The following is a 13,135-nucleotide window of genomic DNA, read 5'->3' on the forward strand; positions in this document are numbered from 1 at the left end:
GCTCAGTAAAGAGTTCCCTAAAACACCAGTCAACGTTTCCGAATGTCATTTGTACCGCCGACTAAAACGCTTTCCTTGAGTAATAAAAGAAAAAAAAGAGCTTGAAAATAAGTTTTGAGCGATCCATATCGACCTAGGGTCTGTAATTTGTCGAATTAGGTTACTGTGGGAAAGTCTGCACACAACTAGGCGTAACCAGGCTATGCATACTCTTTTAGACCTCAAATGTGCTACATAAACCTTTCGTCGTTGTTTTCAGGTCTTCGCAGTATTGAGAACGTGGCGTCTGCAAGTACCCTCAAGTACATCGATCTGTCCAAGTAAGGACTCAATTACAAATCGTTTCATTGTTAAGTGGACCGGCTGTAGCCCAGCGAGAGCAAGATTCATCTTCTCTCCTCGTCTTCCTTCCCTCTGTCTCCTTAGTAATTTACACGACACATACAGAAGTTGTTTGTTCGCTTTCTCTGTTCCTGTAGCTTAGCATTATTCCCTGATCAGCGTAGCCGGAGTATTGCTTGTTAAATGTCCAAAGCTTTCCGTACACTCATTCATCAGCCCACTCGGAGAGCTCCCTCCCCCGCTCAAACAATGCCACACGTTCCGTGCTTGCAGTAACTGGCTCGTCCAAGTCCCAGAATGGATACTCCAGGCGAGCAGCACGCACCATTTGGACCTGGGCCACAATCAGCTGACGTCGCTTCCGGCGGGGTACGACCGTGCATCGTACTTTGCTCATTGTGCGGGACTTGGCTCCGAAGTGCGGCGTAATTGGAGATGCATGGATGCTCGAAGGTCTGCGTGACCGGACGGCCAATGAACAATTACTGCGCGAGCGGCCACTGGCCGCATAACTGGGGCACGCATAAAATTTCCAAGCGGAACTATCGAAAGGCTAGAGTCGATCGGTTCAGCCTTGAGCACGCTGATTGAGCTCATCCGCACCCGGACTAACAATTCGTCGTCAACGAGCGGCGCGTTAGTGCGCACGAGACTGCAATTAAACGGCGCTGATTTTATGGGCGTTCGAGGAGGCTGGATCGTATACTGTATGGCCGCTTCGCGGACATGCAGACTATAGTCAATCAATAGGGGGGATCTGGATAGCTGGTTCGTAGCGGGCCCCTCGTAACGCAGCGGTGCCTCTTAAAGGTGATTCACACACTTGAGGCCGACTCCGACACAACGTGTTTCTACGCGTCTGGCGAGTGCCATGCGACAGGCAACGCAGCAGCAGGAATGGCGGTTGTAAGCGGCTTAAAAGCTGGTTGTGTCGGTCGCAACGCACTCGAACGCAGGTGAATGAACCATTCTTTATTCTGATATAGTTAGGCAAATCTGTCCGCGAATTCAGTGATCGTTAAAGGTTACAGGCGTTCGCGAACAACCGCAATTCGCCCTGAGAACGATTGACGAATTGGGAATGGGAGGTCCCTGAGTCGGAAATCTGCAAGGTGCCGTTGGTCGGTGCCCGCCATTTTCGCGAAGCGACGCAGTGGTTCCTTTCCCAAAACCAGCCTGAGGTCGTATAATCGTCTAAAACCAGCACTGCGATTGCCACCATACAAGCTTTGGAGTTTATCCGACTTGCACAAAATGCCATTGCCTTTAAACAATTGTCTATCGATGTACTTTCGGCAGTCGTCTGTGGTATAAAACGACACCGACCTATGTTCCGCCTTCTTCCAACAGTCTGTTCAGCGCCGCACTGCTACAACTGGACACGCTGCGCCTGAACCACAACTGCATCTCCAGTCTCCCGGAAACCAGCAGCCAAAGCCACGTCCGCCACCTGGACTTGCAGCACAACTCTCTAATCAGCTTTCCCGCCGACCTGCTCCGCAATGCGTACAGGTACACCTCGACGTTCGTTCGCATCACCAGCAAAATTAACTCGACAATCTTCCTTTCTCTAAGCACTATACTTCTCACGGTTGCTAGTAAAGTTAACAAGGATACCACAACCTTTAAGCCGCGGGCACACTGCTCATATACATCGTACAAACGACAGCCTGCAGACGCTGTACGATGTCTTCCTTGTGTTACGGTCACATTGCTCATACAAACATGTTGGGTTCGTACAAACGTGTACGAACCCAACATGCTTCGAATATGCTCGAGGCGCGCCCGCAGATAAGTCTGACATCATATCTGCAGCAACCTCCATGTTGTTTTGTTTTTGTTTTGTGTGATGTATACCAGCAGTGTAACTCTGGCTTTAGGTCGTGATCATCACTCTGAAAACAATGGTGAATTATATGCTGCCCGCCAAAGTGATGGAGGCACACTCGGGAGGTTCCAAACGTCAGGCTGCCTTCTGGCTCTCTCGTAAACGACGGTGGTGGGCCGCGAGCCATAGAGTGACGGATCACGCAGGCTGGAGTGGTTGAACGCGTCGTACAACCAGCTAGCGTCGCTACCCCAGCCCGACCAGGCGGCCAGCCTGCCCCTCCGTTGGTTGCTGCTCAGCAGGACGGGACTCACCGACGATCTCCTCTGGCCCCTGGTGCTGGCCTGTCCGCAGCTCAAAGTCCTACAGCTGGCCTACAACGAGCTGCAGACTATCCCTTCCGGGTGAGCGAAGGGGCAGGCCGCGTTCGACGATCATCAGGGCCCGGCCTCTCGTCGTCAAACGATCCATCGTTCCAGTCAGCGCACGTTAATCAAAGCGCGCACTGCGTGTCCATGCGTTACATCCCGGTTTTCCCATATGTTGCATGTCCTAAATCAAAACACTCCCAACAAAAAAAAAAAAAAAAGAGGCAACGAAAATATTTATGAACCTCGCATGTCGAAGCATCTTTCTCGGATCGTGATGAGTAGTAGTTCGCGTGAACGCGATCGTCGCATCGGACTCGGGAGTGACTCTTCGGTAGTTTATCGCGTCTCCTCCTGCAACGGACTGTCTGGCACAGCGTGAAACCGACGTTATCATCGGCATCATTGCAATCAAAGGGTAACGCCGAGGCGAGCAGAACCGTTTCACAGGAAATCTACATATCCGGGGTCGACTGATCTACGCGGTTCGAGTATATACGAGCACTTGTTTACGCATGAACCGTTTAGCACGTTCCGGCGGTAAGCTATAAAAGAAACGAGCAGTCAGGCGTATAAAAACAAAAACAAACGACGGTTACCGCACACGCAGAAGACCTCAAGAGCGATAACGCCGCCATGGTTCACTGCAGGATATCGCAGCTGATCCACCTACGAGATATCATCCTGACGGGAAATCGGTTGCACGGCCTCCCGGACTCGCTGGCGCTCCTTCCCGGACTGGAGGCGCTCCTGCTCAACTGCAACCACCTGGACGAGCTCCCCAACTTTGAAAACAACCACACACTCAAGGCAGGTCACCCATGCGTGACGACCTAGCATTCGAACGATGTCACTTCACCCGGGACGTTGCACTAACAATTCCCCGAGAGCTACAGGCCTTCGGATATCGGAATCAAAGCCACCGGATTGCAGGACAGATAAAACTCCGTAAAGGAAAATCGTAATTGCGGGTTATAAAACCGCTCAATAAAAAAAAAAAAAAAAAGGTAATCTCGAGAGAGCGAATTTATCGAATTTATCGACTACCTCAAAACCCCGAGCAAGCGTCCACTCAAAATGTGTAGATAATCGCGTAAAACGGGAAGGGGGGGGGGGGGGGGGGGGGGGCGCTCCTTAGGTCAACGATATGCAAAGATATGTACTGCGTGTATTTTCCGAATCTTACAAAATCGAGGGGTGGCGCTCAATGTGAAATGGACGAACGCTCGGTGTTTTACGTAACTCGTTCTACAGACCATCCCAATAATTGCCTTCTGCGTGCTACCGTCTTTTTCTACCGGGATGTGGAACGCGTTCTGGGCACCTGCGCAGTAGTCCTGTGGAACACCGCGCACGTGCTCAGAGCCCAGTGACTAAGCATTTTTTGACCGGGTGCGTCAAAAAAGTTGTACACATGGGTCGAAGCAATATACGAACATATCCGAACGATATCCGAACAAAGCGCAAAGGTCGTCGAAGCCGGTAGAGAGCGGCACAGTGTTTACAAACAAGCCAGCGTTCGCCCATAACCACAACAGGTGTGGGTTTTTATAGTCTCTCGGCGAAACGTCGGTTGCCTCTCTGAGGCTTCCAGGACTCTTTTTCGAGCGACTCGATATCCCCCTCACCGTTGAATGATGTTGAGACAGAATGAGGTCAGTCTCGTCGCCGAAGAGGAGCAATTTAGCCGGTGCAGTGCGACTCTTGACCCGATGTATCGAACGTGCATCATACAATCGCTGTCAAACAAGAACGCGGTGCCGAGACAACTCCCCTTATCAAAGTGAAATCGGTGCTATACATTATTCATTTTTATTTGGAGACAGCCGTTTGAAACGAGAGCTGCTCATGTCCGCAATGGATGAACGTTGAGATCGCTGGAAGACGTTCGGGCGGTAGACGAGTGAAACGTATATGCCTTCGATCGCATATTTTTTTGCTAATTTATGGTCATGAAACGAAAAGTACATCTTCCTTTAGGTTCTGGACGTATCGTGTAACCTCCTGAGCAAGGTGACCCTTTCTTCGCTGGTGTCACAAAGTCTACAACAGCTGGACATTTCGTGCAACCAAGCACTCTTCGTTGACACTCAGGAATTCCACATCCTCTGGTGAGTAAAACATTAAAACAACTGGGCTTCTTTTTCTTTAGTTATGCGCGAAAGTAATTTTGCGAGAACACGACCTTTGTGTCAAGTATATTATATTAATATATAATATACTCATTATGATGAGCTGCTTTTCCCCTTCTGGGGCACATTTGTGAACCCAATCAGTGAAAAGGGTGGTCAATATTTATCCTAGACATAAAACAAGTAGTATCCATTTTTTTTTTTTTCGGAGAATATTTGAGTGTCGGAATATGCGTCATCATATCTACTGCATCCGCCCTTGATGAGGACAATACATTCGCAACGGCGATGCTAAATAAGCAACGCCGTTGCGAATGTTCGTTCGGTTCAACGTGAAAAGCTTGCTCGTATGCCACTCACGACGTTGACGCGCACGGAGAACCTGTGATCGCATCTCGGTTATGCGGACGTCCCACAACTGTGGGAAGCCACGACCGTTTACAAGTACGAGAATGATGCAATTACAATACGCCTTGACGGTTTTCGTTTCCTATTCGCGTTCGCGCGAGACAGCGACGCCATAACAGCGCCCTAAGGTATATATATACCATGCAGTTGAGCGCGCGCCGCTCAGTCAACCTGTGACAAGTTTTCCCAGGACGAGCGAACGGTGCGACTCGTTTCCGTCCTTGGCGCTCCGTACACGACTTCCCGCTCATGATCGCGCTCACGGGGCGTCGGAACGCGGAACGCAGAAATATGCCGTAATCAACGGCAATCTTCCAGAAAAATGAACAGGTCTCGAGATGCAACGAGATAAAATAACAAAAGAAGCGAAAACTTTTTTTTTTTTTTTCCGCGCGACGCCTTTTTTTTGGCGCGCTAACGATCCCGACACATCGTGATGCTTGCTGGTGTGCAGAGTTTCCCGAGCCCCAGTGCAACAGCGTACAGCCGCGCCATTCACTTTCTGGTTGACAACTAGGGCGAAGAGGTAGCGGTCCGTTACGGTACGGGGAATATCACAGAAGAAGGAAACAGAAACCCGGAACTGCCATTTATCGCTATCCTCGTGCGCTCGACTGCAGCCAGTGCGCGCGGTTGAGCTGCAGTGTCAGACGGGCCGATACGTGATCCGCGCCAGATTTTGCAACAGTTTCTATTTCGGTCTTTCGCGCCCCGAGGAAGTCGAGACGTTGCAGAAATGTTGTTCTCCCCCGGGAACGAGTCCGAAACTGCTGGCCTTCGGTGCAAAGCTACTTCACTAACCGATCTCCACGCGCGGGAGCAGCCTTAATCCGAAATAAACGATGCACGAAAATTAAACGAAACATCGTTTTTTTTTTCTTTTCACGGGGACATAGACCTTACGAAAATGTCGTGGCCTAGCATGTCCCACAAGATTTTGGTTCCCCGTGGAGATATTGCACGAAACTGTCTTATTAAAATTATATGACGGAGCGACATTGAGGGAGAAGAGGAGACGAGAGAGTCGTGTCGACGTCAGAGCGCCAAGTTCTGACGTCGCCGCACGTTCTCATCTCCTACTCTCCTTCAGCTTGTCTCCGTATGCCTCCATTATGGATGGCGCGTGTATATGTCAAACGGTTTGGATGGTCTGGAATCAGACCCACCGGAGGACAGTTAGGCTAGAATCGGTGTTGAATTCAGTCGGACCAATTAGGGTGAGGCCACCCGGACACTGTGAGATAAATCGGTTGACGTATGCGGTTCAAAATGCTAAAATTATGTAACCAAAATGGGCTTCGCCTATAACCCCCCCCCCCCCCCCCCCCCTTTTCCAAAAAAGAATCGGTGTTGAATTCAGGACGCACCAATTAGGGTGAGGCCACCCGGACACTGTGATGAATCGGTTGACGTATGCGGTTCAAAATGCTAAAATTATGTAACCGAAATGGGCTTCGCCTATAGCACCCCCCCCCCCTTTCTCTCAAAAAAAAATTGCGTTAGTAAAGTTAGATCGTGACGCAATCGCGTATCATACCCACGTGTTCCCCTGGTTTTTTGCTTCCAGCTCCAGGAGAAACGTATCGGTAGTGGACACCAAGTTTTCCGGACGACTGGCGCCGCCTTTCAAGCCCAACGCGAGCAACCAGAACTGCCTCGATAGCCCTTTCTGGACGACGGGCTTCTCCGAGAGCCTCAAGGGACCCGCCAGGTACGGCCGCGGCGAAAGAAATCTCCCGAGAGTTCCGTTGCAGGCTTCGATAGCGCCAACCTCCGCATTAGAGCCACTATAATAAGTTACGCTTCAGAGTAACGAAGACTTCAGCCATCTTGCTGCTCAGAATTACGGTTGCCAGTTATCCGAAGCTCCATCTGAAATCGAAAGAAAAGCTTTTCCGTCCTCCAGAAATGTTGAAACCGTCCGTGACAGAGCGAAACGATGTCGCCTGAGCGTCCCCACGCCGTTCAAAAGCGCTCATAAAATCGGATTTTCGAATTGCAACGATTGCCAATGGCGGCCTCTCTGCACGAAGCACCAAAATGGCGGCGCCCGCACAAAAATAGCGGCGTCCACAAAACATGGTCCCCGATTTGCTTGAAATTTTGCTAAACTCGCCAAACAACATCGCCAAAATAGTATCCCAAATATTAGGTCAAAATAATCTTTTTTTCACGAAGTTATTGAATTTACAATTTTGGTCCTCACCGTGTTTTTCAAACTGAAAGTCTCTACTGGCAACAACGAAAAAGTGACGTCAGTGGAAGTGCAGGGGTTCACTCTTTGGACTGTAGAATTTGCTCCGAACTGATCCGAAGCAGTTTCATGGTGTCAAATGAATGCTCTGCAAGCTCGCTCCAGTCCCCGCGCTCCAGCACGGAACAAATGATTGGCATATTCTATTTTTTAGGCTGCTCGCTCGACTGGCAAGCTTGCCTTCCACTGACGTCACGGCACTGAAAAGTGCGGGTATATTTGAATGTTGGTTATTGCATCATTTTCATTTGCCGATTTCGCAATAACTATTATAAATTTCGCAATACGAAATAGCATACCGGAAAGGGTAAAGGCCGGGGAGTCAGAAAATATAGTTAGTTGAGGTAGCTCAAAAAACGCCGGAGTACCCCTTTAAGCGTAGCTCATTCAACAGAGTTTAAGTATAGATCGTTTCGATACCTCCGATACACCCAATATCGCTACGGTGCATGCGCAAAGGCGGCGACGGAGTATCGGGTATCGTTATCGAAGTTGTCAGAACGATCAACTAAAACTCTCTAGCGGCTCTACTCCGTACAAGACGTCAAAACATATGGGCGCCTAATGTTTGACCTCGGGTATCTTCGTGCCCTCAGACTCTACATCAACCAGTGCACGCAGCCAAGCGGCCAGACCGAGGTGCTCGCAGCCATCGTGGAAAGCCCTCAGCGACAGCTGCTCTCGACGGCCAAGACCGCCGTGGCCCAGCTCGTGCGCCAAGAGCGGCGCTCCGCCGAGTCGTCGTCGGTCTTCTTGCAGAACGTCCTGCTCTCCACCTACAGGTGCGTGACTGCGGATGCTTACGGGGAATCACCCTTCGTCCCGGACGAGTTTCAGACGTAGGAGTTAATCGTACGCCAGAAGAAAGAAAATGGGACTGCGTGAAGTCGAAATGAGTTCGCCAGCACGAACAAGGAGAAAGAGAACAGGTAATGAAGAACGAAAGGAAATCACCCAAATCAAGCCGACTACGGAGCAAATTTCCGGGTGTCTATGCGAGTGCAGTATAGCGGTGGATGCAACTTGGTATTCGTGGCCGTCGGAAAAATACAATGTCTCGTCGCTGTTGAATTCGGAGATGTCACGAGGTGGGCACCTATAGCTCGGACATTCGACAGGACCACCTAGCCTGAGAACGTCATTACAATAAAGGCAGTTAGATTTTTTTTTTCGGTAATGAGTAATAAAGTGTTTACGAGTCCAGCTATTTTGTAAGCGGACTGTATTTTTCGAGAAATTACTTCGTTATCTTTATTTTCAGTTTGCAAAGTGATAAGCGTTTCCAGCGCGAACTGCGACAATTATTTATATACGCAGCATCAGTCTCAACTACTTCGTGCCCCTTAATTCACCAAAGTTGGTTGTTTCCTCGGTATCTAGTGCCACTTCATGACTGTGGGGTAGTAGCAGCAAAGCAACTTCAAAGTAGTAATTATTTTAATTACTAATGTTACGAAATTATTTCAAGTTTGCGGTAATGCCTAAAGTAGTCAGTGTATGTCCATCTCCTCAGGGACCCTCTACAAAATCATTCCTTAGCAATTACGGTCCTTCGATAGTGCTAGTCGCAACACTTCTACTACACTCTAAAAAGAGAATAAAAAAATAATTTACTTTGTTTTTCTGCAGAACACAGAGAAAGCCCATTAGGGCGAACAATACAAGGATCCCAGCGAATGACGAAGCTCAGAATACAATTACATCTGAAAAATAAAACCTACACAGGGAGAATGAACATGACTGTTCAGTGTCCACACTCTCACTGTCCCTGTGCACATTGATTTTTCTTTTCTTCAGATCTAAATGTGTTCTCTGCTTTTATATTCACTGGGATCCTTGTATTATTTGCCGTGATTGGCTGCCTCCGTGATCTACAGAAAAGTGAGTTCAAGCTGGCGTTCATAGCGGAGAGTGCCCCATCGCACGACTCTGCGCAGGGCCTTGGGCAGCAGGGCCTGCTGTCATCAGCTGAACATCCTTCTCTGCCACCTGGCACCGGCCGACGCCAACATCAACGAAGACGGCCCTGCGTACGTCATGACCGTGGCCCAGTGCGGGGGAGCCACCTGCCTGCTTGCACACGGCGACAAACAGACGACGAACCTTTTCGAAACGAGCACGCAAACTACTACAAAGTGCATTGCCGAGGACTGGGACATGGCCGTTCAGGTAAGAACAAATGTTTAACGGATAGTTTAAACTGGTAAATAGACTTATGTTTTGTTTTGTTTTTTATTTTATTTTTTTTTTTTTTGGGGGGGGGGGGGTGGGGGGGGGGGCAGTGAAGACTCAAACCGAGCACCAAATAAAGTTACCAAGGTCCAATAAAGTTTCTCCCAGATAACTTTTTCAACGCTTGGATGCACTTAAAAAACACAGACGACGTCGGTTACTTTGCTTGCTGTATTCCATCTATTCATTCTATAAATAGGAGAAAGAAATCGTGATTAGTGAGAATTCACGTTGCTTTCCCTGGCATCGGTTCCGCAGGAAGGCTTCCAGACCAACATCAGCTCTTCTTGGCCGACGACCCACCGAGGGCCCCCTCCGTGCGACCTGCCTTCGCCTACCATCCGACACGTGACGCTTCGGCCAGATGACCGCCTCATCGTGCTGTCCACGTCCGCCCTGAGCGACGCCCTCGCCCCTGACGCCATCCTCGCCGAAGCCCTGGCGGGGCCCAACCCGATGGCCGCCGCCAAGCGGCTCAACCAGGCGGTGACGTCGCTCGTCAGCGACGTGGGTACCTGCGTCATCACCATCGGGCTGCAGCCGACGTCGCCCGCCGCGGGTGGCAGTCAGGGCAAGAGCGTCCATTTCCGCATCACCACCGACATCGACGACGAGCAGGCTGACGAGGCGGAAGCCTACAAGGCCTGGGAGTACATGCTCGCCCAGAACCACAAGATGCTTTTCAACCGGGAGCTCGAGACTCTGCACCGGACGTTGGTCAAAGGGAAGACGAGGCACACTGCGGGGCACGTCGCCGACCCCACAGCGCTGGCCGCCTCGGGAACAGCGAGGCTGGGCTCCAAGAAGAAGCGCTACTGCTACGGCCAGGCAGGAGAAGTGATGCCGACCAATATGTTGTAGTGGGCACGTGCCGCGTCCGCTGGAACCGTGCCGCGTGGACGCCAGAGTCCGGTGTGTCCTCGCTCCGCGACGCTGCGAAACTAACTTGTGGACGTTGTCATTTCAGTGCCACTTACCGTTCCGAATGGGAATAGTGTCGACTACGTACTGCATCTTGTGAGTGTGCCGACAAATACAGCCCTCGAAGGACACCGTTAACTCCGCAGCAAGGACGACGACAGCAATTGTTAACCGTTTCGGTACTGAGCATATCGAGAACATCCGGCACGCAACGCCACTCGTTGTTCCATCACGAGAATCCTCTTCGGCTGGAGCTCTAAAACGCGGGCTTCCTTTACGGGGTGATTGAAAAGTACTACAACCAATACAATTTGTGCATGGTTATACATGGTGAATCTACACGCTCGCTGCTCTTTCTGCGGTTGAATACGCCGATGGTTCTATATGGAGGTAGTTACGGCTTTCACGTGCATCTGTTTTAGTTGTCTGTAGGTAACTGGCCGAGATATATTCACCCATACATGGCTTGCACTGACGTTACATCGGCGGCCATTGTGGTGGTCTTGCTGCTGAGCGCGTGCCATTCTTCAGCATAGACTTCGTACCATCGAATTTTTCTCGGCAAAAACAAGTCTGAATGACCACAAGCAGATTGCGATGACGTCACCTGCAAGCCTCGTATTGGGTTCGCCGTATTAGCAGATTCTACTCGCACCATTCGACGGCGCGCCGAAACATGTTACAGCGTCACACGCTAGAGTTCTATAGCAGATCGTTCCGACACCCCCGATGACGATACCCGATACGATGCATGCGCAAAGGCGGCAGCGGAGTACCGGCCGGGTATCGTTATCGGAGTCATCGGAGCGATTTACTATAACTTTAGTATCTTCAGCAGCGAAGTCATCGTGATCTGTATTGCAGAGAAGTACGAAAATGGGCTCGGTAAAAGTCGTCCTCATTTTATCGCATGCTCGTTTGATGGTTCACTTGCCAGGTACATTAGGCGTGGATATCGATATATTTCTATTACAATCTTCGTGTGACTTTCTGATTTACCGCTGTTTTAATTCGCAAACTCTGTATGTCAAGTGTAGACTGAGCATCGAATTACCGTCAAGTGACGCAGAATACAAGTATGTTTAGGTGCTAATATTGCGTCAGTTCATTGGTAAGTCTGTCACCGGACTTGATGCGACGAAGCTTAAAGGGGCACTATAAGGTGGATTTTGGGATTTCCAAACCCAAAAATTACAATCCCGCTGGGCCGTTTTCGCCTTTAAAAACGCGACCAAACACCGCGACATGCCTCTAAAATATCCCAAAAAAAGGGGCGCGTCGCGTTGTTTAGCCACGCGTGATTGTAATACTGGGTTTTATCGGTTGCCTATGGTACGTAGATTGAGGTCGCGCCATAAAAAGATGTTCTCAAAATCCCCCTTAGCGTCCCTTTAACTATAAATGCATGCACAACGAAAGGTAAAGTACGAGGTGTCATCAGAAAGTTCCGGGACTTATTTTGTGGCGTAAAAAGAGAGGACAGCACAGTGATGCGCGCTCAGCAGTCGAAGGAAGGAACCTTCGTGTCTCGTTATACCCAAGGGCGCCGCTCTGCGAACATTTGGAGCTGCGTTTCACGAGTTTTCGTGACCACGTGCATGGGCAAAATGGCAATTTTACTATAGGCTACAAACCAGAGCGAGAGCGAACATCAATTCTGCGTCAAACTCGACAAACCTAAAGCAGAGACCTTCGATATGATTCAGCAGGCTTGTGTAAAAAAGCAGCGAATTTCGCGAAGTTTTTTAAGTGGCACTCGCGCTTCAGGAACGGCAGAACATCGCTGGAAGACGAAGAGCGGTAGGGCGACTTTATCCGACCTCTCCTTGACTTCGGTGACGTTCTGCCATTCTTGAGGCGCGAGTGCCACTCAAAAACACCTCGCACACCTCACCTTTTTTTCTTTTTTTACATAAGTTTTCTAAATTATTTTAGAGGTCTCTATTCTATGTTTGCTAAGCTTGACGTAAAATTGATGTTCGTTCTCGCCTTGGTTTGCAGTGTATGGAAAGATCGCCATCATGCACGTGCATGTGGTCAAACAAACTACGGTAGTGTAGCGCAGCTCCAAATGTTCACAGAGCGACGCCCTTTGGTATAATGAGACACGAAGGTTCTTTACTTTGACTGCTGCGCGCGCATCGGTGTACTGCCCTCACTTTCTACGCTACAAAATCAGTCCCGGAACTTTTTGATCACCCCTCGTATACATATATAATAGAAAGATGAACGCTAAAAAAGTGGTCGTTGCTGCTGCTTCCGTACACCTGCGCCAACTGATCGCTTTGATCGTGTAGAGACTGTGTTCGCGGCGTTTTGGACAGTTGCCGCTTTTCTTACGTAACAAGAGTGCGCTGTCCGGCGCATTTTTGTTGAGACACTGTTGAACATCGAAACCAAAATTTTAACGGACAAAAACTGACGGAGAGACAGCAGTGAGTGTTCCACTGATGTTCGCATCAACGCGCTGAAATTCCTCGTGAGCGTGACATGCCTCGCATTCCAATGCACATGGCAGCAAGTTTTTGTGAAACATTATGGTTGTGAATAAAACAAAAAATGCAACAATGTTTGCTGTGGAACAAGCCGTTTACTCGATAACCAAATTTTATTTTTCAGTTCTTGGAAACTTTCATTTTCACTCCCGCAG

At 49.5% G+C, this 13,135-nt stretch overlaps 1 protein-coding gene across 1 annotated transcript in view; it reads left to right on the forward strand.

Annotated features, from left to right (window-relative positions):
• LOC8030870 (PH domain leucine-rich repeat-containing protein phosphatase 1) overlaps positions 1-10,425 on the forward strand; it is a 41,065-nt gene extending 30,640 nt beyond the window's left edge. The window contains exons 4-13 of the mRNA XM_029993236.3: positions 260-320; positions 616-711; positions 1,693-1,854; positions 2,377-2,574; positions 3,189-3,348; positions 4,519-4,649; positions 6,646-6,789; positions 7,929-8,114; positions 9,270-9,501; positions 9,823-10,425. Of these exons, the coding sequence (XP_029849096.2) occupies positions 260-320; positions 616-711; positions 1,693-1,854; positions 2,377-2,574; positions 3,189-3,348; positions 4,519-4,649; positions 6,646-6,789; positions 7,929-8,114; positions 9,270-9,501; positions 9,823-10,425 (1,973 nt within the window). The remainder of the gene's footprint in view (positions 1-259; positions 321-615; positions 712-1,692; positions 1,855-2,376; positions 2,575-3,188; positions 3,349-4,518; positions 4,650-6,645; positions 6,790-7,928; positions 8,115-9,269; positions 9,502-9,822) is intronic.
• Positions 10,426-13,135: the final 2,710 nt, after the last annotated feature.

The sequence above is a fragment of the Ixodes scapularis genome, unplaced genomic scaffold (assembly GCF_016920785.2).
Source record: "Ixodes scapularis isolate PalLabHiFi unplaced genomic scaffold, ASM1692078v2 PGA_scaffold9__187_contigs__length_104089568, whole genome shotgun sequence".
Taxonomy (NCBI): domain Eukaryota; kingdom Metazoa; phylum Arthropoda; class Arachnida; order Ixodida; family Ixodidae; genus Ixodes; species Ixodes scapularis.